General features: G+C 39.2%; 1 protein-coding gene across 1 annotated transcript in view; it reads right to left on the reverse strand.

The window, feature by feature from the left end:
- Nucleotides 1-6,965: 6,965 nt before the first annotated feature.
- The window catches only part of gkt (glaikit), a 47,644-nt gene continuing 41,830 nt past the window's right edge, over nucleotides 6,966-12,779 (reverse strand). The window contains exon 7 of the mRNA XM_067782984.1: nucleotides 6,966-7,389. Within this exon, the coding sequence (XP_067639085.1) occupies nucleotides 7,258-7,389 (132 nt within the window). The 3' untranslated portion in view covers nucleotides 6,966-7,257. The remainder of the gene's footprint in view (nucleotides 7,390-12,779) is intronic.

Here is a 12,779-nt window from a genome sequence, read left to right on the forward strand (position 1 = left end):
ACTAGCTGATGGTTCGATGACGCCGCTGTCACTAATTTCTTGTATGATTTGACTCACAACTTCCCGCTTCGCCAGTGGAACAATACGTGGAGCTTGACGGATCGGCCTCGCATCTCCAGTGTCAATTTGATGTTTCACAACATTGGTGCCGCCTGGTTTGGAACCGTCCTGGTCAAATATGTTCGCGTATTTTATGAGCAGTTGTTTGGCCTTACTCTGATAGGCTTCCTCTAGCCCATGCGTCCATGCCGTGATATCATTTGAAAGATCAGTATTACTAGATGAAACGTGTTCCTGGAGCTGTTCACAGTTAATAACTACTTCGGCCTCTTGGCATCTTCCCAAAATAGCTCCTTTGGTCAAATTGAATGGTGACTTGAACTCATTGAGTACTCTTTCCGGAATACGCCCATCTTGTTTTGTCATAGCCAGGGTTTTTCCTACAAGTATGTTCAGTGCTGATTTATTTGCTGCTTCGACAACCCACAATTTGTTTGTCCCACAATATCCATCAACCTTTGCCCAGATGACTGCTTCTGATTTTGGTGGTATTTGCTGACTCTCTTCCACCAGCACTCGTTTACTGCTCTCTCGTAGCCGATATTAAGTGGTACATCCATGTTTTTATATCGCATTGTCTTGCTTTGCATGTCGATCTTGATGCCCTGTTCGATTAAGAAGTCCACTCCAATTATGATTTCATCAACAATTTCTGCCACTATAAAATTGTGTACTACCGTGACGTTCCCAATTGCGACTTCACATTCTACTTCTCTAATTACCTGGATGTCCTCTCCCGTGGCTGTACGTAATCTTGCTCCAAGCAATGGTCTTATCTTTTTGTTTACTAAATCCGCTCGAATGATGAAATGAGATGCACCCGTATCTACAGTCAGGAAACGTTCCTTTCCGTCCACATGTCCTCCAACAGTAAGATTGCTCGATCTTCTTCCAATCTGCGAGATAGAGATTATGGGGCATTCAATTGCGGGAGCCAGCTGTCGCCCCTTGCGGCTGACTCGATTTAGTTTAACGATTGAGTGGTCTTGGAGATTTGCTCATCACCTTCTGCTCTGCGTTTACGACCACCCACATTGTTGGAGCTATTGGGACCGCTGCTGCAATGTCGTGCAATATGACCTGGGTTTCCGCACTTGAAACATTTAATAACTCCGGCATTTTTCTGTTGTGATCCCTTAAGTGCTTCCAAAATTGTGTCTACCCAATCTGGTCTTTCCACTTCCACACGATGAGCTTTGTATGCTGGTTTACTCAATAGTGAGGCCGTTTCCTGAGTCAATGCATGTGATACCGTTTCACCAAATGTCAGCTTTGGGTTTGCGTATGTAGCTCGCTTCGTTTCCACGTCCCGTATGCCATTTATGAAACTCTGGATTTTTACCCTTTCAGTGTATTCCACGGGTGCGTCCGCATTTGCAAGATGAGCCAATCTTTCAATATCTGAAGCAAACTCCTGCAATGTCTCATTTGCTTTTTGGTAGCGGTTTTGCAACTCAATTTGGAATATCTGTTTCCTATGCTCGCTTCCATAACGTCGTTCTACAGCAGCCATCAATGCTTCATAATTGTTCCGCTCTCCTTCGGGAATCGTCTGTAGGATTTCCGTTGCTGGCCCCTTCAATGCCACGAACAGTGCAGAAACTTTATCTTCCGCATTCCAGTTGTTCACTGCTGCGGTCTTCTTAAACTGTAGCTTGAACACCTGGAAAGGAACAGAACCGTCAAAGGATGGTATTTTTACCTTTGGATTACTCGCTGAAACTGCTGGACGATTTAGTTGTAACTGCTCGATACGTCCTCTCAAAGCATCCACCTCGGCCTCGATTTTATCCTGTCGACCACTGAAGCCTTCATGAAATTGGGTTAGTTTTTCTTCCATATGCGCTTCCAGTTTAGATGATATACGGACTTCCTGCTCTTCTAGTTGTGTGGAGATCTGAGATGATATCTGTGCTGAAATTTGTGCCGACATTTCTGAAATACGCGTTTCTTGTGCTTCAATCTTTGATGTTATTTCTGACGACATTTCTGCAATATGTGTATTCTGTTCTTCCAATTGTGATGACATGTTGGTAGATATTTGTGATGACATTTCGGACATTTGTGCCGATATTGCAGCCAATATCATGTTCAGTTCTGTGTTCGGCATTGTCTGCGGTGTTTCATTTTTCTCTTCAATTTTTGTTGTTGTCTCGTCCTCATCAGGATAAAAAACATACTCGTTCACATCAATTCCTTCTGCTTCCATTGCCTCTCGTAGCCGTGCCTGAAGTTCGAGTTTAACGCCGCTTGTATTCAATCCACGGCTCTCCAACTGCTTCTTTAGTTGCTGGATCTTCAATTCACTGAACTTTGCCATGTCCTTGTTGTCCTCTGGAATTTATTCAACAATTCCTCTTCTGACACCAATTGTAACGAATTTGCTGCAAATCCTCTTATTTGCCCTTTTGCTAGGTTCGTATCGCTAAACTGTTGAATAAATAACTCCAATATTGAATCATGGAAAAATGGCCTTTATTAAAATACTTCACAATAACACTCAAACTGTGCAACGAATAGCTTAATCCAAACTGATAGCTCAAATGAAACTCCACTATTCAAAATAATACTGCTATTGCTCGCTAGATATCGTCTTAGTGGTAACTGCTTGACAACTCAAATCAAACTGAATTCCAACGCCTCTACATCTGTCGCCTTTCATACTCTTTGATTTTAACATTCGCATCTTCTAGTCGCTTCGAGAATCTACTAGTCCAGCAGCTCTCAAACTTCTCAGCTGTAACTATAATTGCACAATTTTTATAGTTTTTCTCATATCATACTTATAGGAGTATCTCAGATATATGCATGTGTTTGCGCATTGACTCTCCGCTGCTCGTATTCGTACATGGTACATATGTGTAGACGCAATTATTTATTCGTTTATGTAGATACATAATGATTGAATTATTGATGTGAATGTTTGTAGTTTACAGTCTCTCGCGCACACATAGGCGTATAAGTAAATGCATCTGTGTGTGACATCTCTCGGCTGCCTTATATATGTGTATACATGATTTGATTATTGACGTAAATATCGCTTAGCATGCCTTAGCATCGCCTTAGTGATGGTATAGCTTAGTGATGCTAATATCCGTGACAATATATTAAGAAACCTTCGAACGTCAGCGGCATTTACTCCTCTCCATGTTAGGAGAAAGCTTGCAATACAGATAATTTTGCCGGCTATATGCTATCCCCAACTGGTATACAGTAAGCTAAGCTCGCATTCTGCCCATAAGATCGATGTAGCTTTCAACCACGTTACGCGCTATGTGTTCGGGTTAGACAAATTTGACCATATTTCGAATTGGAGAACACGATTACTGAAGGCCAGAAATTGTATTTTTCTCTGCAGACTTATTATATGTAAGAAACCTAGATATCTTTATGATAAGCTGATTTTTCCCAGGTCCTCCCGGACTCATGATCTGATTGCACCAAGCTATAACTACCTTACCTCCTCGCGGCTCTTCTTTGTCAATGCCATTCGTACTTGGAACTCGATACCAATGTTCATTCGCAGTAGTATTACTAAAAGCAACTTTAGGGCAGTTTTATATGCTTACTACCGGTAAAATACATTAATACTCTCTAGTTGATTTGTTCACAAGTTTCGCTATCTAAATAATTATTTATCTGTGATTATTGACTTCATGCTTTATTTTTCTATATCTGTATTTGTTTCTTTTTTTCTTGTGTTATGATCTTGCTTAGATTTAAGAATTAGATATCTGTATTTTTGATGTTCCATATACTGTTGTACTATAAGAGATCATATATATCATTGTACTAATGTAACTTATCAATAAATGAAATGAAATTAGATGTTTTGATGACACGAAAATTAACCGCGATGTTTCGCAGTTGGTGAAGCATGTGCTTGGATATTTTGCGTCAGGTGCCGTTGGTCCCGTACATAGGTGTGATTGAATTTTAGATAAGGAGTAACATGCCATGTAATGTAATGTTTCACTGAGCTGAAGACAATTGCCTGTCATAAGGAGGTTTCAGCATGATAACTACCCAAAGCTCACTGTAAAGTCAACGGAAAAGCTTTTCGTCGAAAGTGTTGGCTTTCGCATATCCGCAACCCAGTCCAGGGCACGGCCCGTTTCATAAAAATACAAGCCTTGTAATTCAACTGAATCTGTTCGGACCAATTTTTATTTTCAAAAGAAATTTACTTGAATTACAAGACTTGTTTATTTTGCGAAACGGCCACCAGATTGCTGATAACTGTATAGTCGTGAAAGCTTTAAAATGTCCCACACTGGTGAAAGAACAGCAAGCAATCCCAGTGGCGCGCTGTCTGCATCTTATTACATTAATGTCAAGTCGATAGCTATCACCCAGTGAGTTTTCTAGCTCCGTATCACCCTCAGTTTTCACGAAACCGCTCGAGATCATTTAGAAACTTGGGAAGTAGAGGTCGTGATATTTTTGTACACAAAAGAAAAAGTAGGTTTATTAAAGGCAGCGTTTGCCAAACTAAAGACAAGAAATTAACAAATTATATGGCTCACAAATTGAACCAGACTTCTTCCTGGATTTAAAGTATTTGCCAAAATTCTAGCAAGGAAAATAAAATAATACTACAAATTGCTCTTTCTCCCAGAGCAACATGCCTTCCTCCAACAGGGTGGAGTACATACATTAGAAGTAAAGTCACGCATTAGAAGTAAAGTAAAAGATAATCTTAAAGCAAATAAACAAAATTATATATTTTCAGTAGATATAGAAAAGACCTTTGATAGAGTTATTTCATTTGTTGTAATAAAAGAACTTACTACCTGGGGTGTTCCGGCACTAGTGCTAAAAACTATACATTCCCCTATGTCGCATCGTCGTTCTTTTTTTATCGAAGTTAACGCTTAATAAAAATATTATAAATATAAATGAGGTGAACTTTATTGGTGTATACGCTGACGATATTTTCGTTGCATTTCAGGCTCAGCAGAACAAATAAATAACAGTTGGAGTTGAGTAAACAGCAAAGTACAACGGTGCACAAGCAACTGGAGCAGTGGTACCAATTAATGAGCCAGAAGCTATGCATACATGCAACAAATTTAAATGTGATATATCCTCATTGCAAATAAGCAATCAAGATATTAGGTTGAAACCCCATATCTCAATCCTTGGCAATGAACATATCAACAAAATTTGCGGAAACCTAGACAAGTTATTAATCTACTATTCTGTACGAGAAAAAAAGGACCACACATATACGCTATTAATCAGTCGAGCTATATGTGAAGGAATAATTCAACACGGACTTACGACATCTGGATGGACATCCGAAAAGAATATAGATACTTTCGAACGGCTGCACGGTTGCTCATGGCTCCCCAATAGCCGCCCTCATACTGGAAGCGCGGTACCGATTGGCACCTACAAAGGTCAGCTTATTTGATGAAATTTGATGCTTCTAGCCGTAAAAAAGGGGACACAAATGACAGTTTATAGGGGTATACACTATATATACTACGGATCTCTATGATTTTTTCAAACAACAATATATGCTATATACGTAAGCATTTGGTGAAATTTGAAGCTGCTAGCTGTTAAAATGGGGCAGAAATTGCGAAAAGTGTCTTAACTGAACAATCGGTTGTATGAGATATATACTATATATACCACCGATCTCTATGAATTTTTCAGACAGCAATATATGCTATATACGTTAACATTCGATGAAATATGAAGCCTCTAGCTGTCGAAATGGGGCAGTAATTACGAAAAACTTCTTATCTGAACAATCGGTTGTGGGTGATATATGCTACATGTACGACCAATCTCATCCCTTTTTTCAGACAATAAGCTTCAATCTGATAAACTGAGGAAGATATGACAAATCCCTATTTTCTGAAAAATCGGATATATCCCCCATATATATGCTATAGTGGTCCGATCCGGCCGGTTCCGACAAATGTCTAATCGGACACCCAAATATACCCGCTCACCAAATTTTATCAAGATATCTCAAAAAATGACGGACTAGTTTGCATACAAACAGACAGACGAACAGACGTACATGGCTAAATCAACTCAGCTCTTCATCCTAATAACTTCGGTATACTTAATGGTGGGTCTATCTATTTTCCTTTAAGGATTTACCATTTTGAGATTCGTGACGAAGTTAATATACCATTTCATTTTCATGAAAGGTATAAAAAAGAAAACACAAATGCTGACATCTTCAAAACCTACGCCAGAATAAAAAAAAATGAATTTAACCCAGAACTTATCTTGTTGACTGACAGCTCTAGCCAGTGCGATACCTCAATCTATGCTTTAGACGAACAAACTTCGGTTTACTCCTTTAAAACTCTGAAGCACAGTGTATTGCCCCTACATTCTGGAGTTTTTAATGCAGAACTTGCAGCTGTTGAACAGGCAATTATATACAGCGCTGAAAGAAAAGCAAAAACGCTTCGACAGCCAAAGTGTGGTTTAATACATTGGCTTGGTTGAGTATAATGGACCGGAAATCCAAAGATCTTGAGAGGATCAAATAATAAAAATCCGTTGGGTTCCAGACCACGCAGGAATCAAAGGAAAGGAACAAGCCGATCACATAGCAAAAGCAGCTCTCCGGTTACCAATAACTGTGGAAGTACCTTGCTATGGTAGTATAATAATGAACCACTGTTATAGTTGTCAAGAAGTTGAGGAACAAGAAAAATGGAGAAATTCAAATACATTTCTTCGATCACATAAACCGCGCACGAGGAGGCCAAACTACAATTTAAACGTTACCAGGGATGAATGTATAAAGATTGCAAGAAAATATAAAGACTGCAAATTGAACTGTGAGATAATCTGGATTGCGATGAACTAAAAACTTAAATGTTATATTAAATTCAAAATCCTATTCGGGTTTTTATGATTAAAAGTGAAAGTTTGGGCATTATGTAAGTTAATGTTTAACTGTTGCGTGCAGCACTTTTTATTGCATCTAAGCTATTGCTTATGCTAACTTCAGTGTAACTATTAACAGGTTTTAACAAAGCAAAGGTAATTAAAAGTACATACATTTGCATGGTCTAGTAATTTGATTTTTATCACACTCTGAATTAAAATAAAGGGAGTTTTAATCTGACCTAAAATTATGTGTTACAATTCAAGTCTCAATATGTGTAAAGCATGCAAATGTGTTAGTATGCAATTGAAGCTTGAGCAGCAGTTTTATTTTCACTGATGTAGATAGTCCATCAAAAACGGTTTATCGTCTGGTGCATATGGAGTCAGTGGCACATCATAAGGAAGCGGAAACGAGGGTATACCATCACGGACGTGTCCCAAAGGAAATGTATCCTCACCAATCTGAAAAAAATATAATATACTTATTTTAATTAGTATTTAATTAGCGAAACACACTCATTTTGCTTTATACAATTGTTTTTCGATGTTAGAGAAAAACAATTAAGGACGGGACCGTCTTCGGCTGTGCCGAAGACTTCATACCTTTCATGAATGGGGCTGAACAATAATCTTATCCCGTTGGTAATCTCCAAATAATCGGATGTATTAGATAAGATATATATAGTAAAGAGATGTACATACCTAAACGATTTTTAAGATAAATATAAAATAAAAAATGGCAAAAAACCCCCTTATCTGAACGATCGGTTGTATGGGATATATATTATATATAGCTCCGATCGGAATGATTTTTACTGGAAATCTTCTATGATATATTAGAATATATATCACCGAGTTTCACGTTTATACTTTCTAAATTGCGGCAGGAATGACCAAAATCGTCTTATCTGAACGATTGGTTGTATGAGAGATATATGTTATAGTGGTCCGATCCTACCGGATCCGACAAATGCCTAATATAATACAAAAATACATCCTTGTGCCAAATTTCATTGAGATATCTCAAAATTTGAGGGACTAGTTTGCGTTCAAACAGACAGACGGACGGACAGACGGACATGGCTATATCAACTCAGTTCGTCGCCCTGATCAATTCGGTATACTTAATGGTCAGTCTATCTTCTATATTTCTCAACGTTACAAACATCGGACCAAAGTTAATATACCATTTCATGTTCATGAAAGGTATAATTACAAAATTCACAAACGCCGATGTTTAAAGGTAGATGCTTTTGGCTGGGTGGATAAAAGTATCTGTCTTTTCACTAGAATGAAGTATGAATGTTGGAGATTTCGACTTCAATACTCAGCTCCCGAGGAGCTAGCTGATGAATATGTGAAGTTCAGAAACATGTCCTGCATAACCATCGCCGTTTGTAAACTTTGTAGTTTTTCTCTAATGTCAATACTTATTTTAAAATGAAGCATAGTTACTTATAATATTATTAGTACAGTTTTATTCAAGGCATTAAGGCATTTCTTCGATTGTCTAATTATCTTTTGAGTGTTAACTTAAAGTTAGGAGTAATTTGGAGTTAGTGTAACATTAGAAAAATAACATTTTTTTACAAATACTCATAACTGTTAGATCAAGTCCTATACCTTTTTTAACACAGCGTTGCATTGTTTACATGTTTCGGGACCTCCTTCATCAGAACCGATCATTTAACAACGGCTTTAATATTGGAACGTGGGATCGAGTCCCAGTACCTCAAAAGGATCTGGTGAAGATATGTAATCTACGCATGGCAGTGATAGTAAAAAATCAACAAATGAGGAAGAGTACTCCCCATTAGAAAGAGAAATGAAATGCCAACCAAGCAGTTTCTGTTGAATACCCAGAAACCTGGGCATCTACACAGACATCTGATTGATGAAGTTACACCGCCCAGGGGCTAAAGGGGTCACCTCCGTAAGCATTATGTGGAAATACGGCACTTGAGAACATAGCCGTCTGAAGCAAAAAAACACAAGCAGATCCTCAGTGATATCCAAAAACAGGCGTCGGATCACTATGCCAGGAATTGCTCGGCAAATCCGGTACTCAAAGAAAAATACCCAGAACCAGCAGAGGAGGAACGCACTCTCCCTAGGGAAACGCGCGTCACTCTAGCTCAACTTCGATCTGGATACTGGAACAGGTTAAACTCTTACCTATCCAGAATCAAGGAAAAGGTACAAAACAGTCGAAGCGCTTAGCTGTTTTAAAACAGCTCGGCTTACTGCAAACAAAGCCATAAGGTTGGCCAAGGCAATTTATTATACTCAGTTGAGCAGAGCTCACAGAGTATATTAACTTTGATTGGATAACGGTTGGTTGTACAGGTATAAAGGAATCGAGATAGATATAGACTTCCATATATCAAAATCATCAGTATCGAAAAAAAATTTGATTGAGACATGTCCGTCCGTCCGTCCGTCCGTCTGTCCGTTAACACGATAACTTGAGTAAATTTTGAGGTATCTTGATGAAATTTGGTATGTAGATTCCTGGGCACTCATGTCAGATCGCTATTTAAAATGAACGATATCGGAGTATAACCACGCCCACTTTTTCGATAACGAAAATTTCTAAAAACCGAAAAAATGCGATAATTCATTGCCAAAGGCGGTTAAAGCGATGAAACTTGGTAGATGGGTTGACGTTATGACGCAGAATATAAAATTAGTAAGATTTTGGACAATGGGCGTGGCACCGCCCACTTTTACAAGAAGGTAATGGGATTCAAGGGGTTGTATAGCGCAAAATATAGCTTCTCCAACCCAATTGTCAACCTCACCTTCGAGCGGCGAATCCCGTTTCACTAACAGACGAGGCTCTGGCGACCCCAAGCTCCTCATGGAACTTGGGGGTGGGGAGGGAGGGATGGCCTGAAGGTTCAATGTGGCCATATAAATCGTTCCCGAGATGGTCGGGCCAGCACCTTAATGGTGCTGTGTTACCGGAGCGTATCGGATCTGTATCCGACAAAGGACCATCACATCGATAACACTCCCCAAAGCCTTCGGGGAGTAACCTAATCGCTACAACAACAACAACAACAAGGTAATTTAAAAGTTTTGCAAGCTGTAATTTGGCAGTCGTTGAAGATATCATGATGAAATTTGGCAGGAACGTTACTGCTATTACTATATATGTGCTAAATAAAAATTAGCAAAATTGGATGAAGAACACGCCCACTTTTTAAAAAAAAATTTTTTTAAATTCAAATTTTAACAAAAAATTTAATATCTTTACTGTATATAAGTAAATTAAGTCAAAATTCAACTCCAGTAATGATATGATGCAACAAAATACAAAAATAAAAGAAAATTTCAAAATGGGCGTGGCTCCGTCCATTTTCATTTAGTTTGTCTAGAATACTTTTAATGCCATAAGTCGAACAAAAATTTACCAATCCTTCTCAAATTTGGTAGAGGCATAGATTCTATGACGGTAACTGTTCTCTGTGGAAATGGGCGAAATCGGTGGAAGCCACGCCCAGTTTTTATACACAGTCCACCGTCTGTCTTTCCGCTCGGCCGTTAACACAATAACTTGAGCAAAAACCGATATATCTTTACTACACTTAGCCCACGTACTTATTTGAACTCACTTTATCTTGGTATAAAAAATGGCCGAAATCCGACCATAACCACGCCCACTTTATCGATATCGAAAATTACGAAAAATGAAAAAAATGCCATAATTCTATACCAAATACGAAAAAAGGGATGAAACATGGTAACTGAATGGGTTTATTGACGCAAAATATAACTTTGGAAAAAACTTTGTAAAATGGGTGTGACACCTACCATATTAAGTAGAAGAAAATGAAAAAGTTCTACAAGGCAAAATCAACAGCCCTTGGAATGTTGGCAGGAATACTGTTAGTGGTATTGCATATATAAATAAATTAGCAGTACCCGACAGATGATTTTCTGGATCACCTGGCCCACATTTTGGTCGATATCGCGAGAACGCCTTCACATATACATCTAAGGGACACTCGCTTTTAAAACCCTCATTAACACCTTTAATTTGATATCCATATCGTACAAACACATTCTAGAGTCACCCCTGGCCCACCCTAATGGCGATATCTCGAAAAGGCGTCCACCTATAGACCTAATGTCCACTCCCTCTTAAAATGCTCAGTAACACCTTTCGTTTGATACCCATATCGTACAAACATTCTAGAGTCACCCCTGGCCCACCCTAATGGCGATATCTCGAAAAGGCGTCCACCTATAGACCTAATGCCCACTCCCTCTTAAAATGCTCAGTAACACCTTTCATTTGATACCCATATCGTACAAACACATTCTAGAGTCACCCCTGGCCCACCCTAATGGCGATATCTCGAAAAGGCGTCCACCTATAGACCTAATTCCCACTCCCTCTTAAAATGCTCAGTAACACCTTTCATTTGATACCCATATCGTACAAACACATTCTAGAGTCACCCCTGGCCCACCCTAATGGCGATATCTCGAAAAGGTGTCCACCTATAGACCTAATGCCCACTCCCTCTTAAAATGCTCAGTAACACCTTTCGGTTGATACCCATATCGTACAAACATTCTAGAGTCACCCCTGGCCCACCCTAATGGCGATATCTCGAAAAGGCGTCCACCTATAGAACTAAGGATTACTCCCTTTTAAAATGCTCATTACCACCTTTCATTTGATACCCATATCGTACAAACACATTCTAGAGTCACCCCTGGCCCACCCTAATGACGATATCTCGAAAAGGCGTCCACCTATAGACCTCATGCCCACTCCCTCTTAAAATGCTCAGTAACACCTTTCGGTTGATACCCATATCGTACAAACATTCTAGAGTCACCCCTGGCCCACCCTAATGGCGACATTTCGAAAAGGCGTCCACCTATAGACCTAATGCCCACTCCCTCTTAAAATGCTCAGTAACACCTTTCATTTGATTCCCATATCGTACAAACACATTCTAGAGACACCCCTGGTCCACCTTTATGGCGACATTTCGAAAAGGCGTCTACCTATGGAACTAAGGATCACTCCTTTTCAAAATACTCATTAACAGCTTTCATTTGATACCCATATCGTACAAACATATTCTAGAGTCACCCCTGGTCCACCTTTATGGCTATTTCTCGAAAAGGCGTTCACCTATAGAACTAAAGCCCATTCCCTTTTAAAATATTCATTACCACCTTTCATTTGATACCCATATCGTACAAACACATTCTAGAGTCACCCCTGGTCCACCTTAATGGCGATATCTCGAAAAGGCATCCACCGATAGACCTAAGGCCCACTCCCTCTTAAAATGCCCAGTAACACCTTTCATTTGATACCCATATCGTACAAACAAATTCTAGAGTCAGCCCTTGTCCACCTTTATGGCGATATCCCTAAATGGCGTCCATCCATAGAACTATGGCCTACTCTCTCTTAAAATACTCTTTAATACCTTCCATTTCATACACATGTCATACAACCACATTCCAGGGTTACCCTAGGTTCATTTTCCTACATGGTGATTTACCTTATTTTGTCTCCATAGCTCTCAACTGAGTATGTAATGTTCGGTTACACCCGCACTTAGCCTTCCTTACTTGTTTTAAGTATAAGTTTAGTTCTGCTTTGAATACAAAAGGAAAGTGGAACAAAATCAAACAAATAGGAATTGGAAAGCCCAAAAGTGACTTGTCTCATCCCCCTGATGTTGACATCAAAGAAATAAATAATACTATTGTAAGACTACCAAACTCAGCCGACAATGCGCGTGTTAATGTTGACACTGGCCCTTCTGAGTTTGTTTGTGTCGACAATTGTGATGTTGTCCAAGCCATACTTTTTGTGA

The sequence above is a fragment of the Eurosta solidaginis genome, chromosome 4 (assembly GCF_040869045.1).
Source record: "Eurosta solidaginis isolate ZX-2024a chromosome 4, ASM4086904v1, whole genome shotgun sequence".
NCBI lineage: Eukaryota > Metazoa > Arthropoda > Insecta > Diptera > Tephritidae > Eurosta > Eurosta solidaginis.